We start from the raw sequence: 14,752 nt of genomic DNA on the forward strand, positions 1-14,752 counted from the left end.
TGTTTGCAAGTGTGGCTTCCCTTAGCTCAGCTCCCAGGCAGGTGTGCACCCAAATGCGTGTGTCTGGGCTTGCTTGGAAAGTTGCGTTAACATTTTCACCCACCAGCCCTGCTGCCCGCAGGCACAGCCTGTCCTGCGCTCAATTGTTCACAGGGACTGGGCAGGAGGCAGAAGGCACTGCTCTGCAAACTGGGAAGGCTTTCCAAAATATCTTTCAGGAGTTGTCTTCTATACTTGTAATTTTCTGTTGTTTGCTACTCTTGGGCCCTTTTTGCTGAGTTTGAGGCAGTTTTGTAGGATCTCTTTGGAAATGAGGATGGTAAGAGTGCATGTAGGAAGGCTCACCAGCTGAGGCAAGAAATTGCTCACAGGCAGCTGTGTGCATGCACAGTCTGGCAGCTTATCTAAACTGCCATGGGGTTCAAACTAAGTGTCACAACTTTTCAGGTGTGCTGGAGGCACTTTGTTCTTCGGAGAAGAAAGGGAAGGGAGGGTCTCCCCCTCACTGCCCCGCAGTGCAGCTCTTCTCCCAGGATAACCCCTGCATGGTTACAGACCTGTGGCTGTGCTCGCCCTGCTCGCGGGGATGCAGGGGATGGCTTGGGGTGGATACCTTCTCTCATTCCAGTGCTGCTGAGGGTTAGGAGACGCTCGCCTGCCAGCAGCAGAGTATGTGGAGGCGGCAGCTTTTCAGGCATCGGAAGTACCAGCATCAGCCCGGGTAGACAGCGTAATGTGCAGCCCTTCCTGCTCCGCGAGTCCAAGCTGTTCCGTGGTTGACGCTGCACTGCTGCCACCACATCCTACTGTTTACGCTGCTGAGTGGTGCTCCCTTCAATTGCTGAGCGAACCCCTGGCCACGCTTGGGCTCTGGGTGCCCATGAGGAGGCAGCACGTAGGTGCATGAGGGTCAAGCATCCTCGCCCTGCTGCTCCTTAGACGCTTCTTGACAATTAACTGCCCCAGCAGCAGCAAAACGGTCTGTCCCACTTCGATGGCCCCGCGGCCTTTGAGCCCAGCTCCACAGTTTTGGTTTCCTGAGTTTCCAGCCAGGACGGGCTGTGCACCCAAATAGTTACCGTGCGTGGTGTGTGCACGTCCCTAGGAAGGTGCTGAGCCCTCGCCCCCAGCAAGGAGGCTGGGCGCACTGTGGAGGAGCAGGTTTGCTCCTTTCTGGGCAAGTGATGTTTCTTGCTTTGGCCCACTTCTTTACTGGGCGCCACTGGGCAGCACCAGCCAAAAAAGGTGGCTGAGGAACAGCCCTGACCCCTTCGGCACTGGGCTTAGAAAGTCTCCCTTCCCTGCAGTAGTAATGGGATTTGCTGTGTTTAGTCTTTGCAATGATAAATAGAGAAACTCTCTCTTGTTACAGCATGCTTGCACCACCTCCCACGTTTTCCCTGTCTGAACAAATACAACAAAGTGTGGTGGTCCAAGCCGCTGAGCTCTAGAAAGCATTAGTCTCCCACCCCCTTCCACCGACTTCTTTCATCGCGTGTTTTCCAGGCGCTCTGCAAGTGACATGTAATCGGGGGTCTTGTGACAGACAGTTTTATCACCTAGTAGGATATCCTCATTTCCAATTCTTGCCTCGAAATTCAAGATAAAATTAACGCATCTGTTGTCCTAATAAATTCTCTACTAGCCACTTCTCCTTGCAGAGCACTTTGGGAGGAAAATACCCTTCTAAATTTGGCCAGACTTTTTTTTTTTTCTGTTTGTTGCTACATTTAAGTGCATCTCAGCAGCAGCAGCCCAGGCCCTGGCTGGGCGTCTGCATGTGCATATCCACTGAGTCACAGGAACGACAGCTGCTAAAATTCCCTTTAATCTGGATGGCCTCTGTGGGCGGAGAGTTACACCTACGGTAATTAAAACTAAAGACTGCCTATTACCCAAGGGAGACAGAAGTAAAAGATCTTATTTTTGTTCTGCGCAAAATTTGTATGGTAAACTGAGACGTTTCATGGCAAAGTCACATACTTTGTGAAAAACGGCAGCCTAGCAAAAATCACACAACATCCGGCAGTTTGGAAATTTCACTAAATGTAGCCAAATCTGAGTTTAAAGAAAAACAAGTAATTATTCTGATTAAAGGGGAGTGGGCAGGAGAAGAAGCTCAGTTTTTTTGTGGGTGGAGGGGGGAGATCGCAGGAAGCCTACTGAGTTATTCTTGTCGCCTCTTAGCTTTGGGGAAGGAGGCAGCTTGAAATGGTGGTGCTAAGCTGGACCTAAGAGTGCTAAATCCACGCTCAGATTGCAGGTTTCCAGGGGTGCCGCTGCATTACTTCATGCCCTGTGTGATAGCTGAAGATGCAGGTGCATGGCACGGTGCAGCTCTGAGCACAGACCCCGGCTTCAATTCTGCAGGCTGTTGAGACGCATCATTTTCTGAGCTTTCCTCCTGGTTGTTTAGCTATGCTGTTCAGAAAAAGAGCTCCCTTGGAGCTAGCTTGGGTAGCCCTGCCTGCGGCTGCTCCACTCCGGCATGGGTTGTGCCATGACTGCCTGCTCCTGCGGAGCCGCAGCCGTTGGCCGGGCTCCAGCTGCCTTCATGCGTGGAGGCTGGGGTTCCTCCCATCCCATTCGGCAGGAGCAAGGGATGGTGCTTCGCTACCTCCCAAGAAAGTTGTGAGGATAAATGCATTGAAAGAGTGAGATGTCCAGACAGCCAGCTGGGAACGGAAATACCTGGAGGAGAGATTAGTGTTTGCTCTTCGCTGGGAGCAAGGGCTTGGCACTGATTTTGCTACCTCCTTTGTAAACTTGTGTGCTGGGACGTGCCCCATCCCTATCCGTCCCCTCAGAAAGGCAGACCCTGAGTCGCATCGGGGCAGCAGGCACTCGGCACCCTCCTCCTGCCCTTCCCTCTGTTCCTGCCCGCCGGCTTGGCAGCCCGGGCGCTGCCAATACTTGCAGCATTCACCTCGGCAATTACCACCAGTCTGGTCTTTTGTATCGCCTCATTGTGCTTAATTATGCACCCCCCACACACACCATATGAGTGCTTCCACCCACTCTCACATTCTGTCTCACACATACATTCATTCTCTCATTCGGGACACATAATTTATTCATCCCAAGATGCAACTGTGTGCGTGTTATATTTAGGCTGTTTTAATGGTAGCTTTAGAAATATTTAAAAGCAGGTGAGCTTTTACACCCAAACAAAGATGGCCGGCAACGCTTACCCTAATTAAAAGCAGAAGCGTTGTGGAAAATCCCAGCCATACTCTTTCTAGACACAGTGCCTTATGCTACAGTGGGAAAAAGGTCTCTCTGGCCAGCTGGGCACTGCTCAGTTGGAAAAGTTGGCCCTGTCACTGGGGGCCACCCCACCTCCTGTGCCAGGCAATGTGCACCCTGCTGTATGGCAAACCAGAGACAAAGTAAATTTGGGGTCTTGCAGCACCCACCAGCTTGTGAGGACACCGCAGAGTGCAGCATCCTCTCTCTGATACCCTCCCTCAGATAACATCTTTTAAAAGGAGGGGAAAATCATAGGAAACTCTAAAGTAGCTGTTGTAGTCTGGGAAGCAGAAAGCTTTGGGGCACTTCTCTGTGGCATGGCGTGGGCATGCCGCACCAGTGTGGTCTGTGAGTTCCTGCCGCCTCAGGGCCAGCAAAAAAAGGGGAAAATAATGTCCCAGGCTGCAGCATGCAAAGCTGGAGAAAGCACACTGCATGCAGGACTATGGGCAGGGGCCAAAGTTAGGGTCCTCTGGGTGCTTTCTGGTGGCCACCCTGGTGCAGGTGCCTGCCAGCCCCACCATGCCGTTGTGCCTCCGCTGCTGGGGACCTCCCACGGTCCCTGGAAGGCGGGTCCCGACAGAGAGACACGTGCTGCCTTCGTAGACACATGGCATCGGGTAGAGAACAAGGCCTCCGAAGAAAATAACAATGTCTACTTATGAACCCCATCTTCCCCCGCTTGCTGAAGTAGATGAGGGAGCAGCATAACTCCCACACTATCATCTGTTGCTATTAGAGCTTTAGCAGCAGTAAAGTTACCTCTTCAAAACAACAACAACAAAAATACCGCCCTGGCCTATTCTTTTAGAGAGGAAACATAGCTTTTATCACCCTTTTTCCCCCACTCAGCATTGTGTTGTCCCAACTCTTGGCTGGAGGAGTCCTTACAGGTGTTTAAAGAAAAAGCAAAGACCTGAAAACGTACTGATGGTGTAAACTCTCTTCTTGTTCCTTTTACAGGTGAAGGCTGCTTCCAAATACGTGGATGTACCCGTAAGCACAATTTAAACAACTTCTGTCATAGTAATTTGCATCGTGCTTTGGTTTATGGCATGTGTAGAAACCCACGTTATGCATTAACAGCCAAGATTGAACCATGGGCCTTCACACTTCTAACATTTGAACTGGAAAGAATATCTCCATGGAGTTAATAATGAGCAGTTACCCTCTTATGGAGACCTACGAGGCTGTTTAGGCAATAATTTGCAGATGGTGTCAAAAAGGTACCATATTTATGCAATTGGCTTGAATCACATTTAAAAAAAAATGGGAGCAGTGCATTCTGTTAATTCTTCATTTGGACTTGTACAAATACAGTATAATTTCCAAACAAAAAGGTCCAGACATGTTAGAACTGAGCCAACACACATCTAACACATTAGCTAATCTATTTTATTTTTGTTCTTCTAATTGTTGGTTTATTTTACTCTTTTGGAAAATGACTTTTTTATTACTTTGGGGGAATGGTGATGAGCTAGCAACATGTGTTTGGGAAATTGTTAATGAAAATAATTTTTTCCATTTTTCTGTAATTGGTATAGGAAAACTGTACATCGTCTCCCCTAATTAGACCTTGATTCATAAGGAAAAGAGCCCTTAACATTCTTAGACAGAGCACTTAACTTGCCAGAAATTTACATGTAAATTGAGTTTAAGTGTAGTATATGAATGTTGGCTGGAATAAGGGGTTAGTGTAACATTTACAGGCAGAAAGATCCTAGCAATTACAAATGAAAAAAGAGTAGATCTTAATACACCACACCAGCTCCTGCATCCAGTTAGACTGGGCAGTGTTTGATGACCTGTATGTATAATGTATACATGTGCATTCCATGCGGATGCAGTTGCTCTGCATGCTGTCACATGACAACGATAAATTTATCAGAAATCTTGGACCACATCAACTGCCTTCAGTGTTTCCATCCCTTTAGCCCAAAAGAAACCTCTCCTACCACGTTGCCATATCTTTAGCCCAGCATGAGGAAGACAAACTCTTAAACAGTAAGAGATCTTCCTTGGTTTAAAATATCCCAAAGCAGAGGTTGGCATCCTGTTGTCTTGGAGTAATAGAAACAAGATATTAGGAGCATTAGAATGAGATACTTGGAATTCATTTCTAGCCCCATGGAGCTCGAATGTGTAGAAAACATGGAGATCCTTCAGCTGAAACTCCTAGTTGTTCAAGTGCATCTTAAATATTTAGTCATCAGGAATTTGAGCACAGAACAGGTTTTTAAAGTAAATTTTAGGGCAGAGCATGGCCTTCTCTGAGGTCTCTATGTTCTGGAAAGTAAAGGATCTCTGGGGAAGCAACCTCAGTAAAACGCTATATAACTCTTTTAAGCTTTTCCAAAACTATTTTCTTGCTGTACCTGGCAGACCCTTGGGAGGTCCTCAGCGTTGTGGCCGTGCGGGAGGAGCAGCGTCTGCTCCCATCCTTGGAGCCAGTTGGATACTCTCGTTCTTGCATAAAATAGAGCAGAAATCATTCATCTAGGTTATTATTTTGGTTGTTTCCCCACCTATCCCTGGAAATGAAGCCACGTTACAACGGCTTCCTTGGCAGCCCCAAAATTTTTGATGAAATCAACCACCAGCCCTACACAGCTCCCAGACCTTTGCGGGAGGCCACCCCATGGTCCGTGAGCCACTGCCTTTCTGGGGGAAGGAGAAAGGAAAACCCATTTTGTTAGAGGCTCCTCTTTTAAAGGACAGAGGGGAAATCCTGGTGTTGAACAGAAAACAGAAAACCATTGGTTAAATGTAATTCCCCAAACACCGTTGCCCTTGTCTGGGCACAAACCAATCCGTTTAATGCCACCTTGAAATGGGCATGATCGGCGTGCTGAAAATTGCTTGAAAGTGTAACACTTGACTACTGCCACATTTGTGTTGTCCTCATTGTTTTTCAAATTAATACCTTGTCATTGTTGCAGTAGGTGTTAAGAAATGTTACTGGCTTCCCAAGGGCCAAGCACTGGCCCTTTGCTTGATAATTGTTTGCTTTGTATTAAAAAACTCCCTTCCTACTGCTTTCCAAACTGTCCTCATTTTCACCCTGGAAATTACACAGATGTGTTAACTAACTTCAATTTACAGCGGCTGACAATCGTATCTTGCAGAGAAACGATACTCTGTGATCTGAGGTAAATCACAGTAATGGAAACTAATGACACTAGTTATTAACAAACTTACAATGTGCCATGGAAATTTAAGATTTTGTGGCAGGTCTTGTAATGACTCATGTTACAGTATTTTAATGGGTTTCCTTTGAGGTAAGTTTGATTCCAATATATCAAGCAATGTGAACTCAAACAGGATTTTTTTTTAAGTGTTTTTGCCTTCCACCTGCCTCAGTTCCCATTGTCTTTAAAGAAATGCTGTTATCCCAAAATCTTGCGTGCTTGCGGGTTGCTGTTTAAAATCAGTTAAATTCTGCAGAGAGATGTAGAGATGTGACAGCACAGGGAGGCTTCCTGCAGTTTAGCAGCAGTTTAAACGTTCATGTAGACACATATTCCCTGACTTACCATTTAGCCAATTTATTCTTAAGAGCAGCACTAAATGTGACTAAAGTCAGGGGTCTAAACAGGAAAAAAAAGGCGATTTTGGCATGCCTCCTGCAATGCCAGCTGCTTACTGCACACATCCTCACACCGTAAAAGAAGAACCAAGAGCCAAGCTCTGGCTGTTAGCTTTCTACCTTCAGAAACCAGAGGGTTTGCACAGAGAAGATGACCCAAGAAAACAACAAATCTCCACGCTGGCTTGCTGGTTCACTCGCTAGGTCAACAGCACCAAAAGTAGCAAGAGAACTTCCCAGCATCGGTATGTTGAGGAGGAGCTTTATTCCTCTGACCAGCTTCGCTTTAGCCAAAAGAAGAGAAAGAGCAAATGTCTTTGCATGATTTTGTGCTGCATACAGTATTTTGCTGGGCAACTCAGTGGGACTCGGTGTCTGTCAGGTAAGGAGAGGGCGAACTGCAGGAGGCCAGCAGGAGATGGAGGAGAAGGAAAAGCAGCGATGAGGCTACACAGAGGAGCTGCCCCCTGCACCACTATTCATGTGTGTCTCTCTCTCTCTTCTTCTCTCCCCCATGCAGAAGCCGGGGATGGATGTTGCTGATGCCTATGTGACATTTGTCCGCCACTCTCAGGATGTCCTGCGTGATAAGGTCAATGAGGAGATGTATATAGAAAGGTTATTTGATGTAAGTAAATGCCTTCTCCTGCTTGGACACCAAGCAGGAGAGACCCAAAATGTGACAAAATAAGACAGGAGGATAAGTCACATTTTGAGAAAATTTATTGGTTATAGCTTTAAAAAATAAATAAATCTTTCCTTTCTTTCTGACTAAGGCTCGTATCTGCTCTCTGCCTGCTTTAAACCTCTACTCTAGTCTACTGTGTCTTGGTCTGTCTGTGCGTGGATTTTAAGGGAACAGCATCTTCTAAGAGAGCCCTTTACTATGTTTAAGCTTGTGGAAAATCTCTCTGTAACAGAACACCTTGGTCATTGTTCTCACTGTTAAAATTTGAGCCGGGTTTTTGGCAGATGCGCTTGCTAAGGGCCATCTCTTCTGCACATTTTGCAGTGTGCTTCTTTGACAAACACCCCAAAACTGACAGTGGATTAAGTGTACTAAATTTTAATTTTAAAAGCTAACCAAAAAAGAGCTGATCAGGAATCTACTTTCATATTTCAGGAGGACCATGTTGTGGTGTCTGACACCAAAGGTAAAGTTGAGACGTGGTCTTCTTGATGAGGATGGCATGGTAGGAACTGACCCAGATGTTCAGAGCTATTTTTTTGTTGCACAAGATAAATTCATTGGACTGTAAGAGAACAGTGACCTGTGATGCCCGTTTGTTTTGGATTTGGATGCATGTTAACCAATATCTCTGTTTCTGTTGCTCTTGTTGTGTTATAGCCTTTCTGTCCTTGTAGCTGTTCTATAGCGAAGGTTTTCTGTTGATGGCCAGCCTGTAGCATTAGTGTTTCAGTCTCCTTTAGGGTATTTGTCCATATATCGATTTCTGTTTGAAGCAGCTTCTGTTCCTACTTTCCTTCCTTTCATCTCTCAGCAGTGCCATTTCTCAGTCTCCCGGCTCTGGAACTCTAACAACCTTCCTCGCTTTCTTTACTCGCTCGTTTGCTTCCTCAGTGTGCAGGGAAAGCTGCTTTTTTCCCCAAGCAACTTGCTCCTTCACTCAATACCTCTCTTTCTGCGCATTACCTGTCCCTTAGAAACCTCTTCTTCCTTTACAATTCCCACTCTTTCTTTCCCCCATACCTTATCGGATTAAAATGGAACTTATCTCTCATGTCAAATGTTTTATCACATTATATCAAGTGGCATGAATTAGAGTCAAATAATCTTACTGTGTACATCTACTAGCATGACCCATATCCACTGAGAATGCCTCATTCATGCACGGAGCACAGCAGTGCCTCCTCCGGGCGCCGCGCGTGCTCGCTCTGGGGAGAGTTTGCAGCGCAGAGCACCAGACGCAAATCACCCATCAAGCAGGCATGGGGAGAAAAAACAAAACATAACACAAAAGACTGTCGCTTCCATCTGCAGCGGGCCTGCGAGTGCATTGCTCGTTTGTGTTGAAATTTATTCCATGAGCAGTTAAATTTCCAGAGCTCATCTGGACTGTTCTTTTCAATGCCCACACTGCCTTTTCCCTCATCCTTTCCCTATGATTCACAGTTGGTGTGTTTGTACCCTTTGGGCCATTATTTCCAATTTTCAAAAGGCTGTAATTAGCACAAATATTGGTGCTAATATCCGCTTGTACTTAGTTTTCCCAAGCCCTATTTTAAACAAATTAACAGTTGACATGAAAAAAAAAAAGAGCAGCTACCTTGGTGGAAAGCAAAAAGTGCAAAACCTTTCTTTCTCTCCCTGCTCTCCTCGAGTCTTCCTGGTCCATGCAGAATAAAATCATCAAGTAGGGTTTTTACATTGCTGCTCCTGTTTTGACCCACGCCGGCTACAGACGGGAGCTGCAGCGTGTGGGAGCTGTTCCCGTTCCAGTTCCAGTTCCAGTTCCCGTTCCCGTTCCCTGCACCGGTGGGACGGCATTGGGACCCAATGCCACCAGCTTCTTCGCATGTGTCTCGCGTACGTGAGTGTGCGCCTGCGAGCGGGACGAGCTTCAGGGCCCTTGGCTCACAAGAAGGGAGGGGGATGCTCCGAGCCCTAGCCACCAAAAAATTGGCATTACATTTTGAGCTGTCGTGTATCGTCTTTGCCAGGTTTCAGCTGAAGAAGTTAAATGCTCCTGAGGCCAGCTGTCAGCACAGCTGAGGTGCTGGTGCATCAGTAGCAGCAGGGTTTATGAGTATGTGGGGATCACCTGGGCCCAGACCCTGCTTAAATCGGTGCTGTGTTCACCTACATTTCGGTAAGAGCAAATGCTTAACGCTATTGTCCTGAGCTTGATCTCAGCCACAGTCCTGCCTTTGCCCCCCTCACCTAACACAGCGACGCAGCATGGCCATGGGCTCTTTAAGGTCCCTTGGTCTCTGCACCGATGGTCATATTTTCCAAGGACATCTTAGGTGCTAGTTACCTTTTTAATAAGAAAGAGAAGAGGAATAATCAAGAATGGTATTTACGATGCTGAATTAGACTTGGGCCTGGTTTTGTTCTTGCTTCCTCCAGCACAGTAGAGGAGCAATCCTCTTAGCTGCAGAGTTTCTCCAGGCAATGAGATTATTAACACTTTCGAGGCTGGCTCCTCCGCTGGCTTAGTGCAGCGATGCTGGCTTACCCCAGCTAAAACCTTAGGCCAGTTTTAGGATGTTATGTGTTAATACATGCAGCAATGGAAGGTAAACAGCTTAAATCTGCCTGCGGGCAGTTCCTCTGGTCTCAGTGGGAACATGTTAGAGACAGTCGCAATATAGGGCTAAATCCCTTTCTGTGCAGCCATGAGTAGTGCAAGAGCAGAGGTGCACGGTGCAAGGTTGCCTATCGCATGTTCGGTGGGGTTTGCAGCTCCCGGGATATTCCTAATCCCCACACTTCTCCACAGTCCTGCCCAACATTTCTATTCATTTCCCCTTTGTCTCCTACCAGGAGCAGAGGCTGCAGAGTGTGTTAGGCCGTCTCCCAACAGGAGCTGGGTTAATAGATCTGGTTTTTGGCATTTGCCATGATTTTTTAGCTCAGAAACCATCTCTCTTCCCCTGCATTGTGTGGCTGCTTGCACCTGCAGACCAGGGCTATGCTTTTAGGGAAATACTAGCGTCTGCAGAAGATTATTGTAATATTTCTGTGTGGTCTGTGTGTTAATCCTCTTAATTCTACAAATTAGTCAGGGTTTCCCCCCCCTCCCCGCAACAAAGTCATCTTAATTTTAAAAATCTGTATTCTTGGGATCACTGAACGAACAGATTGATCGTGGAGTTCTGCTGGTAATCAAAACCTAACTAGCTTTTTGGCAGTGCTGTTTACTGCAGAGTAACATGACTTATTTACTTGGCCTGGCTCACTAATTTGATAACATTTAAAGCTAAAACACTAATAAGGCCCGTTGGTAGAGAGCAGTGGTAACAGAAGAGTTTCAGAATAGCAACGTAGCATCCATTCCCTGCGTTCCTGTGCATGGCTGGGTGTTTTGGGATTTAAACTGCCGTGATGTTTTGCACAGAACACAGAAGGATCACAAACTCTGGTGGTGCCTGATGGAAAGTAAGATTTTATCACTTTTTCTCCCAGAAAGGGGGCAGAGTTGACATGCAGAATGTGACAGTTTATAGGAATGGTGAGGCAGAGGCAGGCGGGTGTATCTTAAACATGGGAAAATGCCTTCAGAGTGATCCCAACTCTCCAGACCAGTCCTGCAAAATTGGGGTCCCCTTTGGTTCAGGCATTCAGAATTTCATAGGATCAGAATTTATACATCTGTAATTTTGTCTGAAGGCAGCGGGTGTTTTACTTGTAAGGGTTGTGCCCTTTGGTGGAAGTTATTTATACATGTGTGTATGTCTTTACACACACCCTTAGACACTCACAGTATAGGTTTCAACCCATCAGAACATATGTGATCCAGATAGTCTATGATTGACTAGCAGATGTGTAAAAGCCAACCTTTCTTCCTCATAAATTGGTAAACACTAATGTAAAACATAGTGCGAATATTTCCTCCCCAGGCACAGGCGAGTAGCACATACAAAAAAGGCTACCGAGCATTGAGTGAGCTCCCCAAGATCCTGCAAATTCCAGCATCCTGATGCAGTCCCTAAATAGCGCAGATGGCATTTTTCTCTCTGATGATTAATTCAATATCTTACCGAAAAAAACAAAAACATGCTTTTGATATGAGAGATCAAAACACCAATAGAAGCTCCTAAGATTGCAAGGACCTAAAAAAAAATTAATTTATTTTTTTCTTCCTTGTACTTCTTGAAGACACCAGCCTGAGTAGAAGATAAGGATTAAAACAGATGTGCTTAGTGCTAGTTCATCTGCTTAAATCTAGCAGTCTCTGAGATCAGTGATTAAAAAGCCATCTCTAACTTTGATGAAATCCACTGCAATGGTAATACTGTGTCTCTGATCGCTTTCTTATGGGCCTCATGTCTGCCTAAACCGGACATAGAAAACATTTCACTGGAGATGATACATGGATTATATGGGTCAATTATACACTTAATCTGCCTTCTGGGGATTAAATGTGCATAGATTGACCCCGCGTATTTGGCTTGTCCTTGGCAGTTATCAGATCAGGAAGGTTGCCTTTACCAAAAAGTCTGGTAAGAACTTAATCACGCAGTGATACAGCCCGCTGAGCCCGCTGAGGTGGCAGTAGTCACAGTGCTTTTTGCAGAAGGCAGTTTTACCACTTCACTGTCACTGTGTATGTTCGGCTTCCTCGAAGGTCTGTGTCACAGCCGGGATACCAGACGGAGTATTTTCTCCTGAAACGAGAAAGTGAACCCGTTTGTCTCTGCAAGACGGAGGCGGGTTTTTTTTTTTTGTCTTGATGGCAGGCTGAGATCGGCGGGTCTGGGCAGGCACAAGCCCTCGGCTGGGGCTCAGCTGAGCTGGGTTTTTAGGAAGCCCCAGTGATATCCCAAGGCTGATGTTGCAGCGGGTGGATTTTTGTTGCCTTTCCCCAGCCCAGAGCCCAGGAGGAGTGCCAGCCCTGAGGGCATGGCTCAGGTCTGTCCTCATATGTCCAAAGGTGGCTGGCCTCGCTGGTAGCCAACTTCTGAATATCAGAGATACTGAGTGATAAGGATGCAGGGCACTGTGCGAGTCTCAGACATCAGCAAAATCCTTGTACAAATTCTCAGCAACCTGAGCGAGCACTTCTTACTGGTTTACTGGAGGGTCTGCAGGCAGCTCAGCGTATTTCAGTACCTACTGATCTGGAGCCTGATATCACACCTAAATATACAGAAAAAATTACAAAACACAGACTGACAGCTGTATCAGTTAATTCAGCAAGTCCTCTACAGACACTTAGGCATTAGCTTATTCTTAAAAATCAAAGCTTTTGACTTCAGTGGAGTTACCCACTTGAATTTTGGCAGCTCCTTCAAAACATGCTTGCAGGATTATGGCATTTCTTGCTAGAGTGTAAACCTTGCACGGCACAATCAAATGCCAAAAGAAAGCCCTTCTCACCCTCCCTCTCCTTCCCCTCCTCGAACCCAAAAGCCTGGTTGTGAGTCAGTGAAGCTACTCACTGTGAGTTAGAATTACTCACAGGAGGACGGGTTGCAGGATCAGGGGAAGAACGGATATCAGACTGTGCGCCGGGCTCCCATCTAATATCTGCTTGCAGCCGCACTCACCGCTTTCTCTTAGACAGACAACAACCTGTTTCCCTCCTACGCAGCTAGACTGCTCATTAGGGCACTAACTCTCTCCCACTCCCATCCTGATATGGCCTCCACTGAGCTATTTCTTCTGCGTTGTTTTTCGCTGCTTTTTTTTTTCCCCTCTCCCCCCCTTCCCGAGTGAGTTGTGAAATGAAGACAATTAGGCAGATTGAGCTCGAGGAAGTGCAGCTTGCTTTTTTTCTCCTTGTGCATCTTTGGAGGAGCCAGAGCAGCGCAGCTTTTGCTGCAGAGGCTGCCACAGCCCTTGGCTGGCTTGTCAGGACTCGGACCCAGACCTGGAGTCAGCAGGGACCTTTGCTGGGAAAAAAATAAAATCGTGATGGCAATTATCCTTATATCTTCTAGGAAGGGACAAATTCTCTCTGTCCTGAGGGGGCACAGCGTGCATCACCCTTCTGCAGCCTCTTTTGCTTCCCACGTGCCTGCTCAGAGCCGCGCAGGAGCAGGGAGAGGAGCTTAGCAGGGACATCATTCATCAGAGCCATCCATTCCCTCGTCCATTTTTACTCCCATACGTGAGCTTCATGCGGCAGCAAGCATGCACTCACGCGTGGCCTCCTGCCCCTCCTGCATTCCCCTCAGCAAGGTTTCTTTCCTGAAGTGCTCATTTAAGTAGGCTCCATTTAATTTATTTTAGGGAGAGTCTTAATAAAATAAGTCCTAGATCTGTCACTGGATTTTACATGCTCGTAAGGGTTTTTTTTTTCCCCCTCCTAAATGTCTTTATCGGAACAGCTTTTCATGTTCCAGTAGACATTTGGTTGAAGACAGTTAATTTGATTTCTTTTCCAGAGGAGATTTTCCATTAATCATTCTCAGAAGGCAGACTGATTGCTCCGTTACGTTAAGGTCAGCATAGGCTTGCTAACATCATCCGCACAGTGCTTTGGAGCATTAGAGATTTTTCTTTTAGGACCAGCACTGAGTGAAAGATCATTTATTTCCTGGTAGTCAGAAGTAGCCAAGGTAGGTTTCGGGGAATAGGTGCCGTCGTGCTGTATTGCAGGCAGCAAGGCATCCTCGATACAGAGAGCGCCTTTTTCGGAGCAGCCTCTCTGCTCCCTGACCAGGAGCTGCCTGTGCGCATTTACAACTGCATATGAGTTGCATAGTGCACTCTGAGCTGAAGCTGCCTTCCAGCTTCGTTTAAGAGGCCTTAGCTAATTGAAGCTCCAATTTTGTGGGTCATGAGGAAGGAGAGCCTGAAGGTGCTGGTGTTCCCCATGAATCCCAACCCATGTGGGTGCCAGCTGAGCCTGGGGGTGCGAGGAGCGTGGGAAGGGCCGGGATGTCCTGGTGCACACAGATGTGCAGGGCTGAGCCCCTGGCCCGCCAGGGCACAGCTGCTGCGGGGCCAAGGCCCCCGCTGCCGGCAGCTTTGCTCCCTCCCTCTGGGCTGCGCAAAGGGTCTTTGCCCAAAGAAACTCACGGTGCGCGCAGGGGTGAGCCAACGGCCCCTGCACGGACAATGACAAATTGTCTGATTTCCAGCAGTGCCTTCAATCCCTCTTTTCCTTCTCTCCCCCTGCAATCCAGCCCCACACAATCACTGCCATTGCCCGCGCCAGCCAGCGGTGCGTGTGAGATTAGCCGTCCCAGGTCACTTCATTTCTCTTGATCTGCAGCTCTTTCCTT

General features: G+C 47.0%; 1 protein-coding gene across 9 annotated transcripts in view; it reads left to right on the forward strand.

The window, feature by feature from the left end:
* CADPS (calcium dependent secretion activator) overlaps positions 1-14,752 on the forward strand; it is a 225,979-nt gene that overhangs the window by 195,777 nt on the left and 15,450 nt on the right. For all 9 annotated transcript variants that reach the window (XM_075095783.1, XM_075095787.1, XM_075095784.1 and 6 more), the window contains 2 exons: positions 4,213-4,245; positions 7,356-7,463. In XM_075095783.1, the coding sequence (XP_074951884.1) occupies positions 4,213-4,245; positions 7,356-7,463 (141 nt within the window). The remainder of the gene's footprint in view (positions 1-4,212; positions 4,246-7,355; positions 7,464-14,752) is intronic.

Source organism: Phalacrocorax aristotelis, chromosome 6 (assembly GCF_949628215.1).
Source record: "Phalacrocorax aristotelis chromosome 6, bGulAri2.1, whole genome shotgun sequence".
NCBI lineage: Eukaryota > Metazoa > Chordata > Aves > Suliformes > Phalacrocoracidae > Phalacrocorax > Phalacrocorax aristotelis.